At 45.3% G+C, this 26,812-nt stretch overlaps 1 protein-coding gene across 1 annotated transcript; it reads right to left on the bottom strand.

The window, feature by feature from the left end:
- Nucleotides 1–2,908: 2,908 nt before the first annotated feature.
- Nucleotides 2,909–25,845, bottom strand: LOC139017382 (selection and upkeep of intraepithelial T-cells protein 1-like). The gene is given in 8 exon segments (XM_070425709.1): nt 2,909–4,995; nt 4,998–5,479; nt 12,502–12,637; nt 15,875–16,156; nt 16,795–17,142; nt 18,413–18,560; nt 23,492–23,679; nt 25,629–25,845. Coding segments are annotated over 6 exon segments (1,533 nt in total). The 5' UTR covers nt 18,543–18,560; nt 23,492–23,679; nt 25,629–25,845; the 3' UTR covers nt 2,909–4,840.
- Nucleotides 25,846–26,812: the final 967 nt, after the last annotated feature.

The following is a 26,812-nucleotide window of genomic DNA, read 5'->3' as shown; positions in this document are numbered from 1 at the left end:
GGGGTTCATTAGGATGCTATTATTCAAGAGAAACTTTAGAAGGCTAAATTCTGTAGTGAACTTAGTTCTGATGTTAATAAATTTATATATATATTTTGTAGGTCTTCCCTCATCTTAGGGCTTATCAAACAGTTAGGCCTAATAAAAACAATATATTAGTTTGAGGTGTAAAACAGTGATTCAACATTTATATACCTTATGAAGTGATCACCATAATATTTCTAACCCACCTCGGGGGATGTCCACCTTCTGGCTTAGGCCTGCTTCCCAGGGATCAGGCCTAAACTGGCAGTCAGACATCCCTCTAGCAGCTCGGGAGCCCTTGGGGGATGTCCACTTGCCAGCGAGGAGCAGGCCTAAACCGCAGTCAGAGATCCTTAGTGCTGCTGAGGAGGTGGGAGAGGCTCCCGCCACCACTGCTATACTGGCAGCCATCAGCCTGGCTTGTGGCTGAGCAGAGCTCCCCCTGTGGGAGCGCACTGACCACCAGGGGCAGCTCCTGCATTGAGTGTCTGCCCCCTGGTGGTCAGTGTGTGTGTCATAGTGACCAGTCATTCCCAGTCATTCTGCTGTTAGGGTCAATTTTCATATTACCCTTTTATTATATAGGATAGAGGCCTGGTGCATGGGTGGGGGCCAGCTGGTTTGCCCTGAAGGTTGTCAAATATCAGGGTGGGGGTCCCGCTGGGGTTCCTGGCCTGTCTGGGTGAGGGGCTGATGGCTGTTTGCAGGCTCGCCAAGCCCGCCAGTGAGGACCCTCACCCCATGGGGGTGTGGCCAGCCTGGGTGAGGGGCTGAGGGCTGTTTTCAGGCTGGCCACACCCCCTTCAGGGTTGAGGTCCCTTTGGGGTGCCTGACCAGCCTGGGTGAGGGGCTGATGGCTGTTTTCAGGGTGGCCAAGCCCCCAGCAGGGACCCTCACCCCATGGTGGTGTGGCCAGCCCAGGTGAGGGGCTGATGGCTGTTTGCAGGCTGGCCATAGCCCCTTCAAGGTGTGTGTGTGGGGGGGTCCTGCTGGGGTTCCTGGCTAGCCTGGATGAGGGACTGAGGGCCGTTTTCTGGCTGGCCATGCCCCCCGGAGGCCCAAGCTCCCAGCCTCTCTTTTTTTTTTAATGAGATTTATTTATCTTCGATAATTGAAACTTTGTATCCTTGAGCGGAGCCCAGGCCAGGCAGGGCAGGCGGGAAGCTTGGCTTCCTCCATCGCCAGAGGAAACCAAAGCCTCCAGCTCGCTCCAGCTCCATGGCCACTGCCATCTAAGTTGGGTTAATTTGCATACTCTCTCCTGATTGACTGGTGGGAGTGGCTTGTGGGCATGGCTTGAGTGTAGCAAAGGGACAGTTAATTTGTATGTTTATCTTTTATTATATAGGATAATCATCTGTCATCATGCACAGTTATGATATTCTTGACTATATTCTCTATGATGTACATTACATCTCTGTAAGTTATTTTATACCTGGAAGTTTATAGTTCTTTTTTTAAAAATTGAGTTACCAAAGTCCCTGAAAAAGAGAACTAGATTATCTTAGTATTAAAGAGATTAACTTTATTTCTCTTTATTCTGACTCATCCATTTTGAAACTCACCGGCTTAGGAAGTTGCAAACCCATACAGTTTCTAACAACTCATACTGACCATTAAGAAAGGACTTATAGAAATAAAAATTAAGTGCATAGGAATGATCAAAGAGTAGAAAATTCCTATCATGGTATAAAGAGAGAAAGAAGGTTTTCTGTGACTGAAATATTATTTCATGTCCATGGTTCAGGAATAAGATGCTTCTATTAGGAGCTGAGAAATCAAGATGAGAAAAGTTTGGTGTCTAAATTGGATGCTTGAGTTCTCTGCTACGCCATTTTTGGCTAGTCTAATGAAATCAGTTGGAGAAAGAGGCCTTAAGAAGAGGAGAAGGAAATTTTCAATGTCTGGTAAATCTCCAGCCCCAAGGGTAGAACTGAGAATTGAATACAAATGTACTCAATTCCTGACCTTGAATGACTTGTTTATAGAGAGAAAGAGAAATGGAGACAGAGAGAAACATCACGGTGTGAGAGAGAAACATCACTCAGTTGCTTCCCATATGCATCACGACCAGGGGTGGAATCTCATCTTAGGTGTGTTCCCTGTCCGTGAATTGAACCCACAACAAAGCCACAAGATTTGGTATATGGGACGACACTTCAACCAATTGAGACACCTAGCTAGGGCTTACAACCAATATTTTGAACTCCTTATTTACATTACTTGTCTCTGTTTCATTTAGTTCTTTTTCTGGGGTGCTCAGAGGTGTACCTGGAGAGGGCATGATCTACAGAAAGTCTTGGGGACAAGCCAGAGTGCTGATGTGTGTCTGGGTCTTGGAATGTAAAGGGACATCCTTGGTGGGACAGCTAGAGTGCCTGGATTGTGCTCCTGCCTGTGCAATCAAAGTGGAAGGGAGTGCAACACATGATGCTCTCAGTATCTCTGACAGAGATTTTCTGGAGCAATAATGGAGACAATAGGGCTACAAATGAAAAACTGTAATATCAAAGACAGCAAAATGAGGAAACACCAGTCAGTCAATAGAAATTATCTAGTAAACTGAAGTGCAAGGAGCAAAATGAGTAGGATAAAAACAACTAAATAAAATAGAACATCTGGAGATGTGGAACAATGAAAAAAAAACAACTGACACTCATATGTAATTAAAACCCCAGATGGAAGGGAGGGGGAGAGAGAGAGAGAAATAGAGAGAGAGAGAGAGAGAGAGATCAGGCAGGAGAAATATTTGAAGAGATAATGGCTGAGGTTAAATCTGCAATTTATTTTATTTTTTAATTTCTTTTCTTTACTGATTAAGGTATTACATATGTGTCCTTACTCCCCATTACCTCCCCCCGCCCCCACACACACACTCATGCCCTCACCCCCCTGTTGTCTGTGTCCATTGGTTAGGCTTATATGCATGCATACAAGTCCTTTGGTTGATTTCTCCCCATTACCCCCACCCTTCCCTACCTTCTCTCTGAGGTTTGAGCATCTGATTGATGCTTCTCTGGATCTGTTTTTGTTCATCACTTTATGTTGTTCATTATATTCCACAAATGAGTGAGATCATGTGATCTTTATCTTTCTCTGGCTTATTTTGCTTAGCATAATGCTCTCCAGTTCTATCCATTCTGTTGCAAATGGGAAGAATTCCTTTTTTTAACAGCAACATAGTATTCCTTGTGCACCACTGTTTTTTAATCCACTCATCTGCTAATGGGCCCTTTGGCTGTTTACAAATCTTAGCTATGGTAAATTGTGCTGCGATGAAATAAGGGTGCATATATTCTTTCTTATTGGTGTTTCTAGTTTCTTGGAATATATTCCCAGAAGTGGGATCACTGAGAGTTCTATTTTTAGTTTTTTGAAGAAACTCCATACTGTTCTCCACAGTGGCTGCACCAGTCTTCATTACCACCAGCAGTGCGCGAGGGTTCCTTTTTCTCCACATCCTTGCCTACACTTGTCATTTGTAGAATTGTTGATAGCCATTCTGACAGGTGTGAGATGGTACCACATTGTCATTTTGATTTGCATCTCTGGGATGACTAGTGACTTTGAGCATGTTTTCATATGTCTCTTGGCTTTCCTTATGTCTTCTTTTGAAAAGTATTTATCTGTTGCCCATTTTTTGATTGGGTTGTTTATCTTCCTTTTGTTAAGTTGTATGAGTTCATCTGTAATTTCTGTTCATCAAATAAATAACCTTTATCTCTTTTAGCTACTTTTCTTGGATGTTACTTTCATATCTTTAATTTAATATGCTTAAAATATTTTTATTTTGCAGTGGTAGATATTTTAATCAATCTGAGATGTAACTTACATATCATACAATTCACCCTTTTAAAGTGTATAATTCAATGCTTTTTATTATATGCAAAGAGTAGTGTATTTGTCACAACAACAGTACATTTTAGAATCTCTTTATGCAAAAAGAAATACATCTTTGCCATCACCCCATGTATAGTCAGATTTTGTGGCTATTGTGAGTACTGGTAAGTCTGAAATTTTCAGATCTAGCCATAGGCTGAAAATTCCAGAAGGTATTTGTAAAATTCAGAGTAGATATTGCAGTATTAAGTTTGAAGGTGGTGTAGATATAGAATTCCTTCCTTTTTGAGGGATCTCAATCTTTTAAGGCCTTTGATTGACTGGATGAGGCCCACCCACATTATAGATAGTTGTCTGCTTTACTTAGAGCCTGCTGGGAAATTTGCGATGTGATGTGCCCTGGCAGTGACCCCACCCCATACACATCTGGATCTGGCCTTTACAGACCCTCAGCTGGAAGCATTTGAACACGTTGAAAAACAAGATGAAAACCCAGAAAAACCCATCACATCACAAATGAAAAACAAGATGAAAACCCAGAAAAACCCAGATGAGGTGATTATGTGGGAGATACCCCAAAAGGGGGGCCTCAGTAGCCAGCTTTCTCCTGGTAGTAGGAAGGCACTCAAGGGTGTTTCCTGGGCTTTGGAAATTTCCAGCTTGCCCTGGATCCCATTGGCCACTGGGCAGTACTTGGGGTCATATGTCTGTTCGCTCAGGCCAAAGACTTGGCCTCTACATTTGGCGCCATGTGTTTCCAGGGGTGGGCAAACTTTTTGACTCGAGGGCCACAATGGGTTCTTAAACTGGACCGGAGGGCCGGAACAAAAGCATGGATGGAGTGTTTGTGTGAACTAATATAAATTCAAAGTAAACATCATTACATAAAAGGGTACGGTCTTTCTTTTTTTTTTAGTTTTATTCATTTCAAACGGGCCGGATCCGGCCCACGGACCGTAGTTTGCCCATGACTGGTTTAGCCCATCTTCAGAGACATGGAGGTGGTGTCACACTTGTCAGTCCCTAGCTTGGTGTCAAAGATTTGCCTCTGGGCCCTGGGAGCCATCATGACCACCTGGCTGACACACCGGCTGCTATCTGTTTGGAGCCTAATGATGCACTGGCCGCATTAATGGTTGTATTTTGGAAATGCCTCTCCCGCTTTTCGAAGTACTTGATTCTGCTGTCCACACCACTCTGCCATCCCTTTGTCTTGGCCTTCTGTGCCAGAGCCAGAAGAGACATCTGCACCTCAAACAAGTCATTGGGTTCGAGCGTGGAGTTTATGGCGTAGTTAGCCATGGCCTTCATGCCGTTGAAGTAGTTTTCTAGCTGGTTCTGGTTTTGCTTGGGGTGGTTGATCTCAGGAACTGAGCCTGGCTGCAGCTTATTCATGAGTGTGCACAGGATAATTCCATCCTTCAGACCCTCTTGGAAGTCGGGACCGATGGACAGGCCTGTGAGACCCTCAATCCAGCTTCGGAGTTCTGCCTCTTTGTGTTTGGACAGGAGTGGGTTCTCGACCTCATCTGAAAACCTGTTCCTAGGCCTGTTGTTGAACTGTGTGGGCTTTATGGTAGAGGGATCCATGGTGGTGGTGGGACAGCTGGCCTGGCTGGTGCAGTGTCAGAAAACAAAATAAATAGAGCACACTGATAAAACTGAAGAGGAGAAATAGGCTAATGCACAGCTATACTTTAAAATTTCAACACTCCTTTCTTAGTAATTGCTGAAACAAGTAGACAGGAAATCAGAAAGGATTTTAAAGTCTTCAATAACAACATCAACAAATTTGACCTAAGTGATATTACAGAATATTCCACCCAACAATAAAAATACAAATTCTTTACAAGTACACATACAATACAAATATAATACAAAACACGTACAATACAAAGTCTTTACAAGTACACATAATATATATACTAAGATAGGCCATATGCTGGGAAAGAAAATAGTCTCAATACACTTAAAAGGATTTAAATAATAGAAAATAATATTTTTTGTAGGAAGTGGGTAGAAGTGAGGTGTAGGGGTCAATAGGAAAAAAAAGGGAGACATCTGTAATACTCTTTTTCTTCCCTATATCAGGGAAGTTTTCTGTCATTATTTCTTCAAACAGGTTTTCTATTCCTTGCTCAGTTTCCTCTCCTTCTGGCACCCCTATAATGAGGATGTTGTTTTGTTTGGTGTTGTCCCAAAGTTCTCTTAGGCTCTCCTCCTACTTTCTAATTTTTTTTTCTAGAAGCTGCTCTGCTTGGGTATTTTTTCCTACCTGGTCTTCTAGCTCACTGATGCAGTCCTCTGCTTCTTCTAGTCTACTATTATTGCTTTCTATTGAGTCCTTTAGAGCAGTGATGTAATTTTTCATTTCTTCTTGGTTCTTCATTTCTTCTTGGTTCTTACACATATTGTTGAATTTGTCTTCCATTCTTTTCATCCACCTTATGACCATTTCTCTGAATTCTTTCTCTGACAGGTTGCTTGCCTCCATTGCCTCCATTTTGTTTACTTCCATTTCTGGTGATGCCTGTTTTTCTTTCATATGTGGGCTGTTTCTTTATCTCCCCATGATCTCTCTTCTCCAAGTGTTTGGTTATGTAGTTCTCTCTCTGCTTTCCGTGAGGAGGAGCAGGGCTCATCTGAGTCCACGTATTCACGCTGCTTGAGATCCGGTGTTCCTGGGTTCATAGCTGGTCCCTGGGTGCTGTGGTTGCAGGGTCTCTGGATGTATATGCTTCCGATATCAGCCACTCAAGATGGCGCGGTCTCTGTGGCTGAGCCGGCCACTCCCGGAGAGATTTCAGCAGCAGTGGAGGTTGCCTGGTTAGGGGAGCCTTATCCGGCAGTCTACAACAGCCCCCTCGAGTATAGCTATCGCTCACCCACAAATTTATACTCTCGGTATTTCCACACTCTCCTTTCGTTCTCTCACTCTCACACTGTCTTGCAGTCTGCCTTCCCATCGGCAGCCATCTTCCTCCTCCTGACATCTGAAATACTCTTAACAATAAAGATAAATTTAAAAAAAAGAAAATCATGTTATTTGACCACAATGGAATTAAACTAGAAATATCTTGGATATTTTCAAATATCTGGAAATTAAATAACACATTTATAAATACTCCATGGGCCAAAGAAGAAATAACAATAGAAAATATTTGAACTGAATAATAAAAAATGCAATACATTAAATTTCATAAGATACAGCTAAAGAAGTCTCTAAAGGAAATTTTATTTTTTAGATTTTATTCATCTTATTTTAAATTGGGTTCAAAGATTTTTTAAATTAAATCTTTATTGTTCAGATTATTACAGTTGTTCCTCATTTTTCCCCCCATAGCTCCCCTACCCGGTTCCCACCCCACTCTCTGCCCTTACCCCGCACCGCCCCTCTGTCCTCATCCATAGGTGTATGATTTTTGTCCAGTCTCTTCTCGCACCCCCCACACCTCTTTCCCCTGAGAATTGTCAGTCCACTCCCTTTCTATGCCCCTGATTCTATTATATTCACCAGTTTATTCTGTTCATCAAATTATTTATTCACTTGATTTTTAGATTCACTTGTTGATAGATATGTATTTGTTATTCATAATTTTTAATGTACCTTTTTCTTCTTCTTCCTCTTCTTTAAGGATACCTTTCAGCATTTCATATAATACTGGTTTGGTGGTGATGAACTGCTTTAGCTTTTTCTTACCTGTGAAGCTCTTTATCTGACCTTCAATTCTGAATGATAGCTTTGCTGGATAAAGTAATCTTTGCTGGTTTTAGGTTCTTGCTATTCATCACTTTGAATATTTCTTGCCACTCCTTTCTGGCCTGCATAGTTTCTATTGAGAAATCAGCTGACAGTCTTATGGGTACTCCCTTGTAGGTAACTAACTGTTTTTCTCTTGCTGCTTTTAAGATTCTCTCTTTGTCTTTTGCTCTTGGCATTTTAATTATGATGTGTCTTGGTGTGGTCTTCTTTGGATTCCTTTTGTTTGGGGTTCTCTGTGCTTCCTGGACTTGTAAGTCTATTTCTTTCACCAAGTAGGGGAAGTTTTCTGTCATTATTTCTTCAAATAGGTTTTCAATATCTTGCTCTCTCTCTTCTTCTGGCACCCCTATAATTTGGATGTTGGTATGCTTAAAGTTGTCCCAGAGGCTCCTTACACTATCTTCATACTTTTGGAATTTTTTTCTTTTTGTTTTTCCAGTTGGGCGTTTTTTGCTTCTTCATATTTAAAATTTTGACTTGATTCTTGGGATCCTCTAGTCTGTTGTTGGAACTCTGTATAATATTCTTTATTTCAGTCAGTGTATGCTTAATTTCTAGTTGGTCCTTTTTCATATCCTCAAGGGTCTCACTAGACTTATTGAGGACCTCATTAAATTTATTGGTGGTTTCTAGAAAATTCTTGAAAAACCTTATAACCGTTGTTTTGAACTCTATATCCAGTAGTTTGCTTTCCTCCATTTCTGTCATTTGTGACCTGTTTCTTTGTCTCTGCATTTTGGCTGCTTCCCTGTGTTGGTAGAGTGGCTTTGTGTGCTAGGTGTCCTATAGGGCCCAGTGGCTCAGCCTCCCCAATTACCTGAGGTAGACACTCTTGGTGCACCCCTTTGTGGGCTTTGTGCACAGTCTTGTTGTAGTTAAGCCTTGATTGTAGTTGGTATCACTGGGAGGAATTGACCATCAGGTCATTTGGTTGTGAGAATCAGCTGTGGTTATGGTGGGAGAACTTCTGTGCTGGAAACACCCTTCTGGGGCAAGACTTGCTTCAGTGGGGCTTTGGTGCTCACTTAGTCTTCCCCCTGAGTGTGTCCATATGGATCTGAGGAGTTGTAATCTGGATGGTCCCACTCTGACCACTGGGTACACGGGCTCTTGGATCTCTAAGGAGGTGCTAAATTAGCCTCTTCCTGAGGCTACCCAGCAGGAGCTATGGAAAGACTTGCAGATTCCTCATTTTTGTTTGGAGTTTGGAGGTGCCCAGATGAGGCTCAGCTGTGAAGCAATGCAAGCTGTTGTGGGGCCTTCGGCCTTCTTTTGGATGCAGCTGCAGTTAGGTAATTTTAGATTGCAAAGGGCCAGGGCATTCATGTGCAAAAGCCTCTATGCACAGCTTGGGGGGGGGGGGTCTCAGGGAATCAACAGGGCAGAGCAAACAGCTATGGCTGATCCTCAGCCCTGCCCTAAGAGGCCCCGGGTCTCAATGTCCCGGGGTAATCGCTGCAAGCACCTCTGAGAGAAAGCCACCCTCGAGTTCCACCCAATGCCAGACAGTCCAGTTTCTCCCCGTATGAGTCTGGGTCCCCAAAGACTTGCCTGGAACTGGAGTTTAGAACAGGAGCTTGTGTCTCCCTCCTGATTGAAAAAGACAGCTGCGTCCTCAGTTGCCAGCCCTTTCCACATGCGCCTCCATACCTCTGCACTTTACTTCCACACCTCCTCTGAGTCTCAGTGTGCTTTTCTCTTTCCTTCTAGTTGAAGAATTTCCAGTTGGCCAGCCTTCCTGTGGTTCTGGATGATGCCCGTTTTGTCTTTTAGTTGTATTTTTAAAGTGGTTTTGTGAGGCAGCAATTTCCGGTGTTTACTTATGCCGCCATCTTGGTTTTCTGGGTTCAAAGGTTTTTTTAATAATAGACTAAAAAAATACAAACTACATTTTATTCACTTTATTTTGCATTGGCTTTGAATATTTTTTTAATGATAGATGTTTATCTTTTTAATTACCTTTATTGTTGAAAGCATTACAGATGTCCCCCTTTTTTTCCCTTTGACCCCCTCCACCCTGCACTCTTATAGATTTTTAAATGATAGTTGTGGATATTGGAGAGAATACTTGGGCAACCATTGAGGAATAGTCTAATTTGTCCACAAATTCATCTAAAATGGAAGGTTCTGGAAGCCCAATGATAAAGTATTTTATTGTCATTCAGTATTATTTTATACTAGAGGCCCAGTGCATGAAATTTGTGTATGGGTACAGTCCCTAGGCCTGGCCTGCAATCAGGGCAATCTTCCCTGGATGCTGGAAGCCAGCCCCGCCTCCTGGAAGCCAGCCCTGTCTCTTGCTGCCATCCACCCCTAGTCCTATATAATAAAAGGGTAATATGGGCAATTGGAGCCTGCCGGCCAGGGGGAAAGACCAAGAGGTTGGCTGTTCCCACTCACTTGCTGGCCCTGGCCCCTGATGCCAGTCTCCCTCTGTTTGTGGGAAGACCGTCGGGGTGGGGACCTTGGCCTGGTGCCACCCGCATCTGCCGTCACCCGCCCCCAGTTCCCTGTTCCCCATTGGGCAATTAGAGCCTGCTGGCCAGGGGAAGGGACTAAGAGATTGGCCAGCATACCCCAATAGGGTGATCAAGGCCTGTGGGCTGGGGTAGCACCTGCATTGAGTGTCTTTCCCCTGGTGATCAGTGTGGGTCATAGCGACCAGTCATTTTGTCGTTTGGTCTATTTGCATATTATCCTTTTATTATATAGGACTAGAGGCCCAGTGCACAAAAGTGTGCACTCGGGGGTAGGGGTCCCTCAGCCCAGCCTGTGCCCTCTCGCAGTTTGTGACCCCTCGGGGGTGACCACTTTCTGGCTTAGGCCTGCTCCCTGGGGGATTGGGCCTAAGCTGGCAATCAGACATCCCTCTGGCATCCCGGCAGCCCCCGGGGGATGTCCATTTGCCAGCGGGGAGCAGACCTAAGCTGCAGTCGGACATCCTTAGCGCTGCTGATGAGGCAGGTGAGACTCCCACCACCACCACTGTACTGGCAGCCATCAGCCTGGCTTGTGGTTGAGCAGAGATCCCCCCTGTGAGAGCACACTGACCACTAGAGGGCAGCTCCTGCATTGAGGGTCTGCCTCCTGGTAGTCAGTGTGTGTCATAGTGATCAATCATTCCCAGTCATTCTGCTGTTAGGGTCAGTTTGCATATTACCCTTTTACTATTTAGGATAGAGGCCTGGTGCACGAGTGGGGGCCGACTGGTTTGACCTAAAGGGTGATCCGGATCAGGGTGGGGGTCCCGCTTGGGTGCCTGGCCAGCATAGATGAGAAGCTGATGGCTGTTTTCAGGCTGCCCACATCCCCTTCAGGGTGGGGGTCCCAACTGGGGTGCCTGGCCAGTCTGCGTAAGGGGCTGAGGGCCGTTTTCAGGCAGGCGGACGACTGAAGTTCCCAGCCTCTTTTTTTTCTTTTTTTTAATTCTGGGATTTATTTACCTTCTAAAGCTGTCACTGGAGTTGAGAGCCGGCTCCAGCTCTGAGGCCTGGCTCCAGCTCTGAGGCCGCGGCTGGCTGAAAGCAGGTATCTGGGGTTTGTTTAGCTTCTAGAATTGAAACATTGTTGCTTCCGGAGCTCAGAGCTGGGCCGCGTCAGGCGGGGAACCTTGGCTTCCGCCATCACTAGAGCAACTAAGCCTCATGTTCACTTCAGCTGTGTGGCTGCCGGCTGCCATCTTTGCTGGCAGTTAATTTGCATATCCTGCTGATTAGCCAATGGGAAGCGTAGCGGAGGTATGGTCAATTACCATGTTTGTCTATTATTAGATAGGATTAGTTTCAGATGCATCTCATTGTGTTTATACATTCTATATAATAAAGCGGTAATATGCAAATTGACCATCACACCCTCACACAAGATGACCACCCCCATGTGATCACAAAATGGCTGCACCTATGTCATCACAAGATTGCTGCCACAAGATGGGTGGCAGTGGAGGTCAATTGAGGGAGACCAGGCCTGCAGGGGAGGGCAGTTAGGGGCAACCTGGCTGGCAACAGAGTGGCTAGGAGGTGATCAGGCTGGCAGGCAGATGCAGCTAGGGGCAATCAGGCAGACAGGCAGGTGATCAGTTGGGAGCCAGCAGTCCCAGATTGTGAGAGGGATGTCTGACTGCTGGTTTAGGCCCGATCCCACAGAGGAATGTCTAAACAGGGATCGGGCCTAAACCAGCAATCAGACATCCCCTGAGGGGTCCCAGATTGGAGAGGGTGCAGGCTGGGCTGAGGGACACCCCCACCCCCAGTGTACAAATTTTATGCACTTGGCCTCTAGTTTAAGTATAACAGTCATCATCAATCTGCTGCCTCCTGCATGTCCCCTACTGGGGATTGAGCTTGCAACACAGGCATGTGCCCCAATCAGGAATCCAACTAGTGACCTCCTGTTGCATGGGCAGATGCTCAACCAACTGAGCCACACCAGCCAGGGGATATTCTTATTTCTTAGGCAAAAGATCTATGATACCAAAATGATTATTACCCATTGGTGGTCCATGTAAGACCTCATAAATGAATGCTTCATATTCCTTGTGCATGTTTAGTGTATCATAAATATTTGGTCCTTCCATCACCTTTGATTCTTCCATCACCTTTGTTCCTCCTTCTTCTCCCACAACATTAATAATAACAATAATTATAATAGCCTTTCATTGAATGCCTTTGTGTTGTTGCAAGGCAAGGATGCTTTATGTAAATTATTTCTTATAATCCACAAAGAAGTTTATATAAATAATGTATATTTTATAGTTGAGGTATTAGAGTCTTATTAATCTGACTTCCTCTGGGCAGAGTTTTGCTGATTTTGATCTTGTTCCTAAACAGGAAGGTCAAGGACAGAAATATTTTTATAAAAAAAAAGAATACCTTTACCTGGTTTTGTGTTGGTGTTTGAGCCTGTTGTTTAAATAAAGTCCAATGGTGATGGAAGTCAGTACCACAAGTACCATACATATACTTAATATGATGAGTGCATTGGTGAGCCCAGTCACACTGATGGGCACAGCAACTGAAATACAGAAGTCCTCCAATCAGTTTTTCTGAAGAGAGTTGTTCCCACATTCACTTTTTGCTTAGTCAATCACCAGTCATATTCCCTCTAACAGTAATACATTGTGGATCCTCCCTCTATCTCTATTTCCCTTTCAAATTATGGTTAACTAGAGGCCTGGTGCACAAATTCTGTACATAGGTAGGGTCCCTAGGCTTGGCCAGTGATCAGGGCTGATCAGGGCCTTCTGGCTGCGGCTGGGGCCTTCCTTCAATCCGTACGGCCCCCTGATGGTCGGCACACATCATATAGAGCAATCGAGGTCATGAGGGGATACTTTGCATATTAGCCTTTTACGTATATAGATTAGTAAGTTCAAGCCACCATTCAAATATTATCATATTCAGCTTATTTGTTCAGAAAATAAATGTAAGCAAAGAATTTATTTCTCCCATGGAAAAGTAGCAATGTAACAGAATTGAGATTATTGAGTAAAGAGTAAAGAGGCATGCCCTAGCCAGTCGTGGGCAAACTACAGCCCACGGGCAGGATCTGGCCCGTTTGAAATGAATAAAACTAAAAAACAAAAAAGACCGTACCCTTTTATGTACTGATGTTTACTTTGAATTTATATTAGTTCACACAAACACTCCATCCATGCTTTTGTTCTGGCCCTCCGGTCCAGTTTAAGAACCCATTGTGGCCCTTCAGTCAAAAAGTTTGCTCACTCCTGCCCTAGCCAGTTTGGTTCAGTGAATAAAGCATCAGACTGAGGACTGAAAGGTTCCAGATTTGATTTTGGTCAAGGGCACATGCTCGGGTTGTGGACTTGATCCCCGAGGGGGGAGGGGGCATGCAGGAGGCAGCCAATCAATGATTCTCTCATCATTGCTGTTTCTATATCTCTCTCTCTCCCTCTCCCTTCCTCTCTGAAATCAATAAAAAAAATATATATTTTTTAAAGTGAAGACCTATGTAATTTGCTCTCTCTCCAGCTTTCAAACTTCATCCTAGTTAATCTTTCCTTTTCTGAAAATAATTCTGGGCTAGGAGAATGAGAACTTGAATTTGGTGAGTTTGGTGCTCAGCTATACCTTGTTTGGATGGACAAATTGTCTTAGACAAGCCTTATTCCCTCTCTACCTGTCAGTATGCTTTGACTTGCTCTTTGGAATGTATGTGGATATTGTACTGACAGGTACACATTTTCATTGCACATTTATTTTAAGTTCTTTCTAAGGACTAAGGTTACTAGATGAAAGGCTTTTAGTTCAGCGGAGGCTTTGATGGGTCTGGATAGGTAAATTTGGAGGCAGGAGTAAAAGAAAGTTGAGTTTTCCTTTATAATCTAGGTATATAATTCAGTGTGTGTGTGTGTGTGTGTGTGTGTGTGTGTGTGTGTGTGTGTGTTTATGGAGGAGGGGGGTTAAGTCACAGTCATGAAGGAAGCAATGAAGAGTGAGTATGGAAGGAGATGAGGGGGACTGGAGCTAGGGACATAGCAGGATTGTGGTGTGACTCCACCGTGTCACCCTCTCAAATCATAAATAAATTATACTAAGAAGAAAGCCAGAATGGAGTGTTCCAGTAAGAGGCAATGGCAAATGAAAAGGCCTGAGCTCAGTGTGAGAGAGAAGGAAATACAGTATGAAATTTAAGAGCTAGAGAGAGGGCAGATTATGTAGGTCTTCACTTTGATTCCACTTTTCTCCTCTTGCTCTCATGGTCATTTTTTAGTGCAAATAAAATATCAGCAAAAAAATAACTAAACAAATAAAAAAACTGCAAACACCAGACTAAAATAGGTGTAAAGTTTGCTAAAAATAGCTATGATAACATAGACTCCAGATGGGCGATAGTGAAGAGAGGTGTGGAGAATGGTTAGAAGACCACGCAATAGCAAATGTCAAAAGCATTAACAAAAATAGACTGACTGAAGAGAGAGGCATACCTGGAAGATCAAAAGCTACATTCATGTTTGTAACAAATGACTCAGGACCTGAGGTGTGCATTTTAGAACGATTTTTGTTTGGAGAAACAGAGGGCATGGAATATGCAAATATTCACACATATGGGCCATATTGGTAGGAAGAAGCCTGTCTCTGTGGTAGCAGTAGGATTGTGAGAATCAGCTACTGTGGAAGACTGCGCTACCCTCCCTGCCTCACAGGAGACTGTGGAAATAGCTGGCCCAGGAAAACTCAATGCATGGAATAATGAGTAAGACAATAAGATTGGCATAGGAACAGTACAAAGATTATACATGGAAAAATGACAAAAAGAATAATCAAGATTCACGAGAAAAATGCTTCCATAGCATAGATGAATATTATAGCCAAACATTTAGCTATGAATTCAAAAATTATTAATGAATAGTAGCCTCTATGAAGAAATATAAAAATTTAAGAAAACTGTGGCAAGACCATTGTTCTGGGCAGAAATCAGGAAAGAAGTGAAATATATATGTATAGCAAGAGACATACATATAAATTTCACAAGGTAGATCAAGTCCTGCATGTCAATAGGACTTGATCTACGTTTAGGCTCATAGCATTTTTGCAACAGCTCATCTAAATAGAGAAAGAATACAGCATAAAAAGACTGAGGAGAAATGTTGTAAACTGAGAAGCAGGGGAGATCGACCTATTTATTGGAGGGCTAGTAAGGAGTAAGTCTGAAAATGCTTTCTGGTGAAGAGTGCTGTGGTTGGAACACCTGTGTCCCATTAATATTCATATGCTGAAATCCTAAGGCCCAATGTGAGGTCCTTAACTCATGAATGGGATTAGTGTCCTTATAAAAGAGATCACCCCATATCCCCCTCCAGCCCCCTATCCCTCTACCATGTGAGGACACAAGGAAAGATTGGCTGTTGCAACCTGGAAGAGTGCTTTTACCAGAACCTGACTGTGCTGACCTCCTGATCTTGAACTTCCAGTCTTCAGAACTGTGAGAAATAAAATTATGTCATTTATAAGCCATCTAGTCTGTGGTATTTTGTTATACCAGCCTAAATGGACTAAGACAAAAAGGTCCAGTTCTATGGAGAGTTTAAGTAGGTGAAGACTGGAAAATATGTCAGGAAAGGATGGGAAAAGGCAGAAAAAGTGGAGGGAAGTTGGGTCCTGGCAGGGAGCGTGATGTAGGTGTGATGAAGAGAGCAGAACTGAGTTTATATGCTTAGAGCTCCCACTGCTATGGGTGTGAGTATCTGGCCCATTTTGTGGGCACAGTGAAGGGAGAGAAAAAACTGACCTGCTGTGGAGAATTGCTCTTCCTTTTTTTGATTTAGAACTGGGTTCCAGACAGAACATGTCAGATTCTTCTGAGAAGTTTCTCTGAGTGACAGTGATGTTGTTACATGGAACAAGCCACCTTTGTCCTGGGTGTGAGTCTCAGACTCAGCTGGAATTTCTCCTCCCTCAGAGTCCATCCACTGGACCTTTGGCTGAGGGAACCAGCCCTCTGACTTGCACTGTAATTGGAGTTCTCTGGACTTAGTGACTTCCATGTGGAGCTGAGGACGTGAGCCCAGAGCTGGAAAGAGGAAGAGAGAGAAGTCAGGTCCTAACCTCATTTTCCTGCACATATATCCCTCCCCTGCTTCTGAAGAGTTCATGCTGTGGACTAGACCTCAGTGTGCAGAACAGCGAACTCTGAAGAAGTGTTGGCAACAAAGATGGGGGCTTAGACTCCTGGGCTAGAAAGGGTTCCAACACAGTCCAAGACAAATGGCCCCTGCCTATTTCTTGACTCCCACTATGAGTCTCTTTATTATCTTTTTTTTAAAAAAAAAATATATCTTTATTGATTTCAGAGAGGAAGGGAGAGGGAGAGAGCGATAGAACATCCACGATGAGAGAGAATCACCGGTCAGCTGCCTCCTGCACACCCCACACTGGGGATCTAGCCCGCAACCCAGGCATGTGCCCTTGACCGGAATTGAACTCAGGACACTTTGTGGTCCGCAGGCTGACACTCTATCCACTGAGCCAAACCGGCTAGGGCTCTTTATTATCTTTTATTTAGTCCCAAGCAGTGATATATGGATGATGGGGTGAGTAGACATAATGGCCATCTCCCTTTCTCCTATGACTTCTTTATATTTCCCAGTAAAACTGGATCAGAGGAAGGAGCCCCTGTGAACTGTCCAGGGGAAAAACATGGGCCATTACCTGCTACTTTCAGTTCAATCACTGCTTCACTGTAGAAGGATCCATGTTGGATCACACAGCAATACTGCCCACTGTCAGAGGGTTGGACATGGAGGATTCTCAGAACCATGATCCCCTTAGGCATGACATTTTTCACAAGCTCTGTCCTCCCTAAATACTCTTCCATGGCTTTCTCAGGTTTATCCCGCCCATTCTCGTACAGGTGCACCACCTGGGAGGGTAGGGTTCGGGTCCAGCTTATTTTCATATATTTAATACTTTGACGAGGCGTGAGGATGCAGGACAGCTCAGCCTCACCACCCAGCATGGCCACCATGGGTTCATGGGGCCCCTGGACTTGGAATGCTCCTGAAAAGAGAACAGAGATGGAGTCAGGGTGGGCTGAGGACAAATGAAAGGGTGTTGACTACATATATGATTGGCTATTTTCATCATAACCCACTATTGGGGACCAGGTCTGAAATGGGATAGTTGCTGAATTTGAGGATCTCTTTTCTGACCTGACTATACACACAGAGCTAGGAGAGAGTTGGACATGTTGGAAATAGGATGTCTAGACCTTGCTGAATGAGGCAAGCAAAAGACTTAGGGCACAAATTTTGAGGGGGCACTCACTTTTGGGGTACAGGTGCTGTGTCCTCAAGATCCTGAAAGCAAGTGCCCCTTTAAATCTTGAGCCCTAGCCCTGGCTGGTGTGACTCAGTTGAAGCATCATCCCATACAGACAAAGGTGTCCAATTTGATTCCTGATTATGGCCCATACCCAGGTAGCGGGTTTGATTATCAGTCCCCCTTCAGGGCACATAGGAGAAGCAACCAATTGATGTTTCTCTCTTACCTTGATTATCTTTCTCTTTCTCTATCTTCCTTCAGTGAAAAACATATCCTTACCGTGAAGGTTTAAAAAAAATTGGGCCCTAGTTAACTCACCCTGTGGGGAGGGACCTGAGGAATGTGACTGCAGGAGATGGGAATAGACATGCTAACTCCTTCAGCTCAGGTTCTGTCCTTGTCAGTAGGAGGGAGGAATTCTGATGGCTCTGAATGGATAGTTGAATGACTGTGTTGAGAAAAAATCTGAAGCAGCTCAGTGGTAAAGATATGTCAGAATCATTATTACTATTTGCCATGAACATGAGATGAGAAATTGGGGCATAGAAGCTATTTTTTTTCCAAAATTAATTATTCTACATTATCTTGTGGCTCTAATGCTTCTTTATTACCATTTGAGGCTCTTTTACTTTCTTTCAATCTTTGCCCCACCACATGCACATTTGTACATTTGTACTCAGGTGCGTACACACACACACACACACACACACACACACACACACACACACACACATACCAGCAGGCCTGGACCAGGAGATACAAGCAAAAATGCCAGTACACTGCCTGATACTTAGTAAGTGGAATAAAATTGACTTCTTTACTTTCCCCAGGATCTCATAGCATTTGTATTTCATTTTCTTTTTCTTTTTTGTTTTTGATTTTTAAAACTTTCTTGTTGAAAGTAGCATTGTATTTTTGTCAAACTTTGTCTTCCAGCTTCCCTCCCTTTGACCTTTTCCTTTTCCATTCATATCAGAGAATCAGACTCCCATATAAGGATTCCTACCTGCAACCAATATGAACATCTGGAAGCAGAGGTAGAGTGAGATGAGGCTGCCACGATAAATTGAAGAGACTCGCTGCCTCCTCAGGTCACTGAGGCAGGGTGAGCCCAAAGCTTTGTGCTGATGACTCATTGGAGAAGGAGGGAAAAACTGTAATGAGGAGAAAGATAAAAAGAAAACTCTGAGACTTAAGTCAAGGGGCAGAGAAAGAAAGGAATGCTGGAATGTCACTATTGGACAGGTAAGGGGCTCATCTTATCTATGGGACTAAGGTGAAGGACAGAGTAAGATTCTTGCTCCTTTTTCTATGAGTTTTGGGACCCTTGATTTTTAGGACTACTCAGGGTGTTCACACTTTCAGTATTTCTGCTCCTTATGTATATATGTCTGCTCCAACTCTGTCTTCTTTGCTGCTCCTCTTCTTTACCCCACAGCTCAACTGTGCCTCCCCCAGGGCCCTTTCCTGGATCCTTTTCTCATCCCACTTTATACAGTATTCTCCCTATGAGATTTCTTATAATCTCACTAGAGGCCCAGTGCACAAAAATTTGTGCACTCGGGAGGGAAGGGGGGGTCCCTCAACCCGGCCTGTGCCCTCTCGCAGTCTGGGACACCTCAGGAGATAACGACCTGCTGGCTTAGGCCTGCTCCTGGGTGGCAGAGGGCAGGCCCAATCCCTAGGTGCAGCCCCTGGTTGGGCACAGAGCAGGGCTGATTGGGGAGTTGGAGCGCCGCCCCCTGTCATGCACAGAGCAGGGTGGATTGGGAGGTTGCGATGCCACCCTCAGTCACGCTCAGGGTAGAGCTGATTGGGGGGTTGGGGCACCACCCCCTATCACACACAAGGTAGGGTCGATGGGGAGGTTGCGGTGCCACCCCCTGTCACGCACAGAGCACGGCCCATCAGGGGGGTTGGGGCTTCATACCCTGTCACACACAGAGCAGGGCCAATCAGGGGGTTGGGGAGCTCCCCCCTGTCACTCACAGAGCAGGGCCCATCAGGGGGTTGGGGAGCTCCCCCCTGTTACTCACAGAGTAGGGCTGATAGGGGAGTTAGGGCACTACACCCTGTCACACACACAGCAGGGTTGATCAGGGGGTTGGGGCGCCGCCACTGTCACACTCAAGGCAGGGCTGATGGGGAGGTTATGGCTCTACCCCATCACACACAGAGCAGGGCCCATGTAGGGGGCAGTTGGGGTGCCACCCTCTATCACCCACAGAGCAGGGCCGATCAGGGGGTTGGGGCGCCGCCACTCTCACACTCAGGGCAGGGCCGATGGGGAGGTTATGGCTCTACCCTGTCACACACAGAGCAGGGCCTGTGGCGGGGGGGGGGGGGCGGTTGGGGCGCCGTACCCTGTCACACACAGAGCCGCAGGGCGATCAGGGGGTTTGGGCGCTGCCCCCTGTCACACTGATCTGGTGCCAGGAGGTCTCACGGTTCCACTGATCCCGGTGCTGGGAGGCATATTACCCTTTTACTATATAGAATAGAGGCCTGGGGGCCTGCTGGTTTGCCCTGAAGGGTGTCCTGGATCATGGTGGGGGTCCCCACTGGGGTGCCTGGCCAGCCTGGATGAGGGGAAGATGGCCGTTTGCAGCTGGTCACACACCCTTCAGGGTGGGGGTCCCCACTGGGTCTGGGTGAGGAGCTGAGGGCTGCTTTCAGTCTGGCAGTTGACTGAAGCTCCCAACCACTCCTTTTTTCTTTTTTTTCTTTTTTTATTCTGGGCCAGCTTTAGCTCTGGCTCTAGCTCTGAGGCTACTGCTGCTGAAAGCAGGTATCTGGTTTGTTTGCGTTCTATAATCGAAACAATGTATAACTCCAGCTCTGAGATCCTGGCAGGCTGAAAGCTGGTTTCTGGGGTTTTGTTTAGCTTCTATATTTGTTACAATGTTTCTTAGAGTTGCAGCTCAGAGGCCGGCAAGTCAGGCGGGGAATGTTGGAGTCCGCAGTCACTGGAGCAAGCAAGCCTCCCTGCTCGCTTCAGTGCATGGCTGCCGGCCGCCATCTTGGCTGACAGCTAATTTGCATAAGGATATGCTGATTAGCCAATGGGAAGGGTAGCGGTCGTATGCTAATTACCATGTTTCTCTTTTATTAGTGTAGATGGTTCCAGCTACTATCTACATCCTGATGACTCACTCCCAAATATACACCTTCTGTATATAATGTCTGGTGATCCAGAGGCAGGCCCTTATTTCTAGAGGGTCCAGGAGCTTAGGGGTTTCTCTGCCTCAGACCAACAGGAAAAGTAGGTGGCTTCTATGATTTCCAGCCTCATTACCTCTCCTAGCCTGGCCAAGACAGGCTTCTGATATCTCTTTCAAAAGAGATAAATTAGTAGTAGTACTGAGGAAGAGGCTGTCACACCTCAATAACCACTACAACTGGGAATTTGGTGTCCATGGCTGTGAAGTTTGCTGCCCAAGGCCCAGGGCTGAGATCTTGCTGCTCAGAGAGTGTCTAGGAAGGGCTGGCCCAAACAATGGAGGGGAAGACATTCCAAACGCCATGGTCTCTTTAAGTGGAGGGGCAATATGCTCACTCTATATGTGGGGGAAATGATCCTGAACTGGTAGAGGCTTGTGATATATAATTTTGTAAATTCTTAAGGACCATGAAAGCAACTGCAGGGATGGGACATGTATTACTTCCCCATGAATTAGGCAATACTTCTCAACCTTTTTAATATCATGGCAAACAGAGAAAAATGATGTTATTTTATGGGCTCACTGTAGGAAACTGGAAGGGGATTAGGCTATATGGGTTTCATGGAAAAAATATGACACTTTTTGTTTATTATATAATTACTAGAGGCCCAGTGCACGAAATTCGTGCACTGGGGGATGGGGTTCCCTCAGCCAAGCCTGCCCCTCAGTCTGGGAGCCCTCAGTGGATGTCCTACTGATGGCCAGTCTGGCAGCAGAGGCTCGGTGCAGCCCTCCCCATGTGTGTGTGTGTGTCTGCTGGGGGCCTGCCCCCAGCCCCGCCACATAGGCTCTGAGCAGTTGCTGGGTGTGTGTCCACTGGTGGTCTGCTCCCAACCACATTGGAAGCTCAGAGTAGACGCTGTGTGTCTGTGTGTGTGTGTGTGTGTGTGTGTGTGTGCGCGCGTGCGTCTGCTGGAGGCCTACCACCAGCCACACCCTGAAGGCTTCAAGCAGGCGCCCCTCTCTGTTGATCACTCAGGCTCCTGGCCTCCACTGCATGCTGTACTCTCCCTTGAGCTGTGGCCAGGGTGGGGCGCCCTTCCCTACTGTGGGATCCCCAGGGCTACCTAGGGAAAGACTGCCCTTTCCTGCTCCAGGATCGCAGCTGTGATCCCACGGGCAGGTGCACACAGGGACTGGCTGCAGGCCGCCCTTTCCTGCTCCGTGATCGCTTCTGCATCCCACGGGCAGGTGCACACAGGGGCTGGCTGCAGGCCGCCCTTTCATGCTCTTGGTCATGGCTGCGGTCCCACGCACAGGTGCACACACTGGCTGGCTGCAAGCCGCCCTTTCCTGCTCGTGATCTCAGCTGTGATCCCACGGGCAGGTGCACACAGGGGAATGCGGGTCCAGGGCAATCCGCCATCCCTGGTCTGCCAGCGGGAGCGGTTTTGGGGTGACTGTGGGCAGACACGCAGCCACCCCGCCAGCCTGGGTCTGCCTGTGGGAATGCGGGTCGGGCAACTTGCCAGCCCCGGTCTGCCAGCGGGTTGGGGGCGTGAGTGAGGGCGATAGCCCTCTCTCCCCACCCTCTCCCCGCTCTCGTGGGTTGGGGGCGTGACTGTGGGCAGACACCGCAGCCACCTGCCAGCCTGGGTCTGCCCGTGGGAATGTGGGTCCAGGGTTACCCGCCAGTCCTGGTCTGCCAGCGGGAGCAGGTCCAGGTCCGGGGCGATCAGACCGGTTGGGGCGTGAGTGCGGGCGATTGCAGCAGTCGCCTCCCCAGCCCTAGTCGGCCGGGGGAGCAGGTTGGGGAACTCTGCCTCCCAGCCTTGGTCTGCTGGCAGCAGCGGGTCTCGGGGGCATGACTGAGGGCGGAAGCCGAAGCCTGCCAGGCCAGCCCAGGTCTGCTGGTGGGAGAGCCGGTTGGGGTCTTGGCCAGTAGGGGACAGCTGCGGTCACGCCCCGCCAGCCTTGGATTGGGTCACCCGCCATACAGGTCACAGATAGCAGGCCTGGATGGCGGAGGGGCAGGCAGGATGGCGCTGCCCCATCCTGCCGGCAATATGCAAATTAGCCGCCATCTTGGTTGGCAGTTAACCGCCATCTTTGGTGACAGCTAATTTGCATATTGCCCCTGATTAGCCAATGGGAAGGGTAGCGGTCGTATGCCAATTACCATGTCTCTCTTTTATTAGTGTAGATAAGAAAAATGATATAGAATTCATTGAGAAATACGTTAAATATAAATTTAGAAGAGATGTTCTTAAAAATCTTAAATGTTTATAATTTTTGAGGTTGCTTGAATAAATATAGTTTTTTAATTTCCAATTGTATACTTGAAATGACTACAGATAATTATCAATGTTCAATTATAATTACCAATGATAGTCTCTTTAATTTTTTGATATCACCATTGATAAGATATTTTAGTTGCATAAATAAATGATACAAATTTTAAAATCTTTTATATTCCCATTCTTTAAATTGTATTTAAAGAACAATACAGCTCTTTGTTTTCCTTCATTTATAAATGTAATGTTCATGAGTTTTTATAGGGAGGAGTTAAAGAGGGCATGGAGGGGATAAATGGTGACAGAAAATATGAAATAAAATGAACAAATGTAATGTTGAAATTTCTTGTGAAACTTGAATAGATTGAAAATCCAATTGAATTTTTTCGCATCCAATCTTTCACAATAAGGAGTTTATTTTGTAGAAAGTGCATGCAATGTCAAGATAATCACATTGCAGTTAGTTTGCACGTATCAACAGCAAATTGACCAAAAAAAATATATATCTTATGTAAGTAAGGACAGAGTTTGGGTGCTGATGCTTTGAGCTCCACCAGAATCCCTGCCTGGCCTCTTTGTTCCTCCAATCCACCCCAGGTAGGTTCACATATGGGCACCTCCAGCACCTACATTTTGAATTCTCCTTGTTGCTCTATGCGATTCTTTTCCTGAAGGACAGCAGAACTCAGTGCAGTTGGCTGAAAACTAAATCTAGGTGGTCGATCAAGCAGAGTGTGTAGTGGCTCTCACCAAGCAGGTTGTCATAAGTTGTGCTTCCCATTTGCTGCTCATCTTGTAAAGCCATCTTAAGGGATCAACTGGTGGGAAAATTGATATAAGACATCATTTAAATTCATATAAGGATGAAATATGAAGTCCTACTAGTATCTCTTGAAGGTATAGGAAAGGTCAGGTTAGGAACAACATTTTATGGCAACTATCTCACTTGGGCAAGAGAAGTTAACTGGTCCCACCTCCCCAACAGGACAGAACCACCTCCCCACCAGTAACAGGGAGGGGAACACTGTGGAAACAATGCAGAGAGCTAAGAAGCTGTTGAGAGAGCTGATAGAGAAAGGTGGTGACTTAGCAAAAAGTTGGAGTCTATTAGTGCTGAGCTATTCAAATAGGTTAGTCTTGACCAAAATCTCTTCATAGGAACTCACTCCAAAATTAAAATGCCCAATACAATTTCTCCAATTGTTCCTTTGTACTTCTTCCACACCACAGATGTTATGTTTCCCAAAGGAAATGGGTTTGAAAAAAGGAAAGCAGGAACAAGACTTACAGTTCTACAAAGTCTCCAGAGCACCTGGAAGATGATGTGGCATCTTGGGGTTCTCTCAGACAACTCTCAAGTAGCCACACCCCAGTTCTAGTTAGGGGCCTTAGTTTCTAAGAGCAGGGATTTAGAGTACTTTGCCAGCTTTCAATCATAATTTGCTGGATCTGTCTGATGTTCTTGGTAAATTCCTTCAGGAACTTCACTTGGTCCACCATGGCTACTTCCCCAGGCTACACTGAAATCACCAGCTAGTGATTTTGTGTTAGTTTCCCCAAATCCCTTCAGTATTTGTAACTTTCTTCTCTGAAAGTGAGAATCCTGGCTCTTGATTCTTAATATATTTATTCTTTGATCACCCTGACAGTATGAAACCAATTTCTCACCAATGTTTCTACTCCTTCTCCTGCATGCATGCCCTCCTCAACCCTCTCCAGCACTATGCTAGACATTCCCTCCACATGGACCCCTCCTTACCTGGTGTGGGCTCTGGCATGTCCTACCCGTTCCTCACTGTGCTCTGGCTCTAACTCTTATTAGAGAACTCCCTCCCCCCATGGATTTTCAACTACCCCGTGTCAGGCTGCCTCCATGGGTTGGAATCCCTTCACTACATGGGGTCTGACCCCTTGCTGGGGGCCACCTCCATTCCCCTTCTACCAAAGGGCTTGTATGAGAAGAAGGGAGAAGGATAGAGACTTAGAAACATCAATCAGCTGCCTCCTGCACACCCCCTACTGGGGATGTGCCCCGCAACCAAGGTACATGCCCTTGACCGGAATCGAACCCAGGACCCTTGAGTCCGCAGGCTGACACTCTATTCAAAACTATCTGAATGTGGTAAAAGTTTGTGCTTTTTTAATGAGGAACATGTCTGACTGCCAGCACAGATGTGGACTTTGCTATGCACACCTGAACAGTTTCAGACTGGATTGTTCAAAAAGAGAAGGGCAGGGAAAGAGAAAAATGGAATGGGAAAAGAGGGAAAGGCTATGCCTTGATTTAAAAGTAAAAGACAGCTGTGAGAGATGGAATGGGGAATAAGCCTCTCCAACCAATTTTAAGGAAAAGCACATATGAGGTTTGAGGATATGAAAATTCACCTTATTCACACTACTCCTATCTGAGTATCTAGTAGAGTCTTTTCACACCCTCCGATGTATATGCTCTATTTTGAAGACCACTGGCCTAGGTGTCACAGATTAAGTAATAGAGTGCAAACACCTAGAAAGAGACATCTCACCTCTGGGAATTACAAATAGCCCCCAAGACTTTTAGTAAGCATAATTATTTTATCCCTACCCCCTTTCTCTTCTTCTGTCTTCTTTCATTCCACCTTCCTGTGAAGAAGCACAGCTATTTCAATCCACACCTTGTCTGTGCAGTAGAACCTTTCACAGAACACTAACTTGGTCCTTTCTTCAAACTGCCTCCTCCTCCAACTTTGGGACTGACCCCCTCCATAGGCAGGGGCTCCAGACTTACTTTCACTCTGATGTGGGGCTGGGTCTCTCCTGATCTGAGGTAGCTCCGGTTAGAGTCGTTTCTCTCTGAAGCTCAGGGCTGGGAGCTGGAGGTGGTCTGGGTCAGAGGAAGGCTGTCCAGAGGTGCTGAAAGTAAAGGAACCTCTTGAGAGACTGAGATACATTCTCTGATGGAATTTGGACATGGGCTGGGACTGTATGTGTGGCTATGGAAAGTGGAAACAAGTTCAAAGTTTCACAAAGCAATATTATGAGTGCTTTTTATTATTTCTGTAATATGAAACTGATAACCAGATATGTATCTTGGTAATGGTCATGAGCACAAGGAGCATATAACTAAGAAGATTGTTTGCCTATAAATTAATGATTAACACCAGCAACTGAATCTGAAAGCTTTCTGGCACTCACACTAGTACTAGCTTCCTTGAACATGTTCCACATCTACTTTCAGACCTTTTCTTTCTTCTCAAAACTCCGACCTCATTGCTAGTCTTCTCAGCTGCCTCATTTTATGGACCAAAAGAAGCCATTGGATGGAAACTTTTTTATCTCTTCAACATCAAGTCTACATATCAACACCCACTTCCCCAAACAAAGCCTAGTTTCATCTCTTTGTAATCCCTCCTGTTGCAATGGAGAAAGTAGCTTTCTATCTCCATGTCCTAGGCCTCCCTATCACTTTGTGAACAAATAAGTTGTGCATTAAACCCTGTTCTGCTTGAGCTCTCTAGGGATGTTTCTATTTCCTACATTTTATGCTGACTGATACACTAAAACCCCAGTTTTCTCATCTGATAAGTGGGTTTAATAATAATACCTAGAACATCTGGGAAAGATGGGTTCCACACTTTAAAGACCACACATATCATAGCTACATACAAAATGCACTTATTAAAGAAGATGTAGAAAGCATTGTCACTTGGTAATCTGTGCTCAGAACAAAGTGTCCCCTCAAGTATCCACTCTCATAATTAACACTGCTCAGGCCCATAGTTTTGCTCTATATCCTTACAACAAAACTATCTGAATGCAGTAAAAGTTTGTGCTTTTTTAATGAAGTGAGGTGTATATGTGTGTGTGTGTGTGTGTGTGTGTGTGTATGTGTGTGTTTTGTGGGACAATTTTAAATACAGTTTGATTTAAGGCATTGCGTTTTGCTCTTACACTGCAGTGCCTAGAAAGTGC

This window comes from Myotis yumanensis, unplaced genomic scaffold (assembly GCF_028538775.1).
Source record: "Myotis yumanensis isolate MYYU_CA2020_CCGP unplaced genomic scaffold, mMyoYum1.0.hap1 SCAF_10, whole genome shotgun sequence".
NCBI classification, from domain to species: Eukaryota; Metazoa; Chordata; class Mammalia; order Chiroptera; family Vespertilionidae; genus Myotis; species Myotis yumanensis.
Note: the sequence above shows the minus strand (reverse complement) of the source record. Positions and strands in the feature narration are given on the sequence as shown.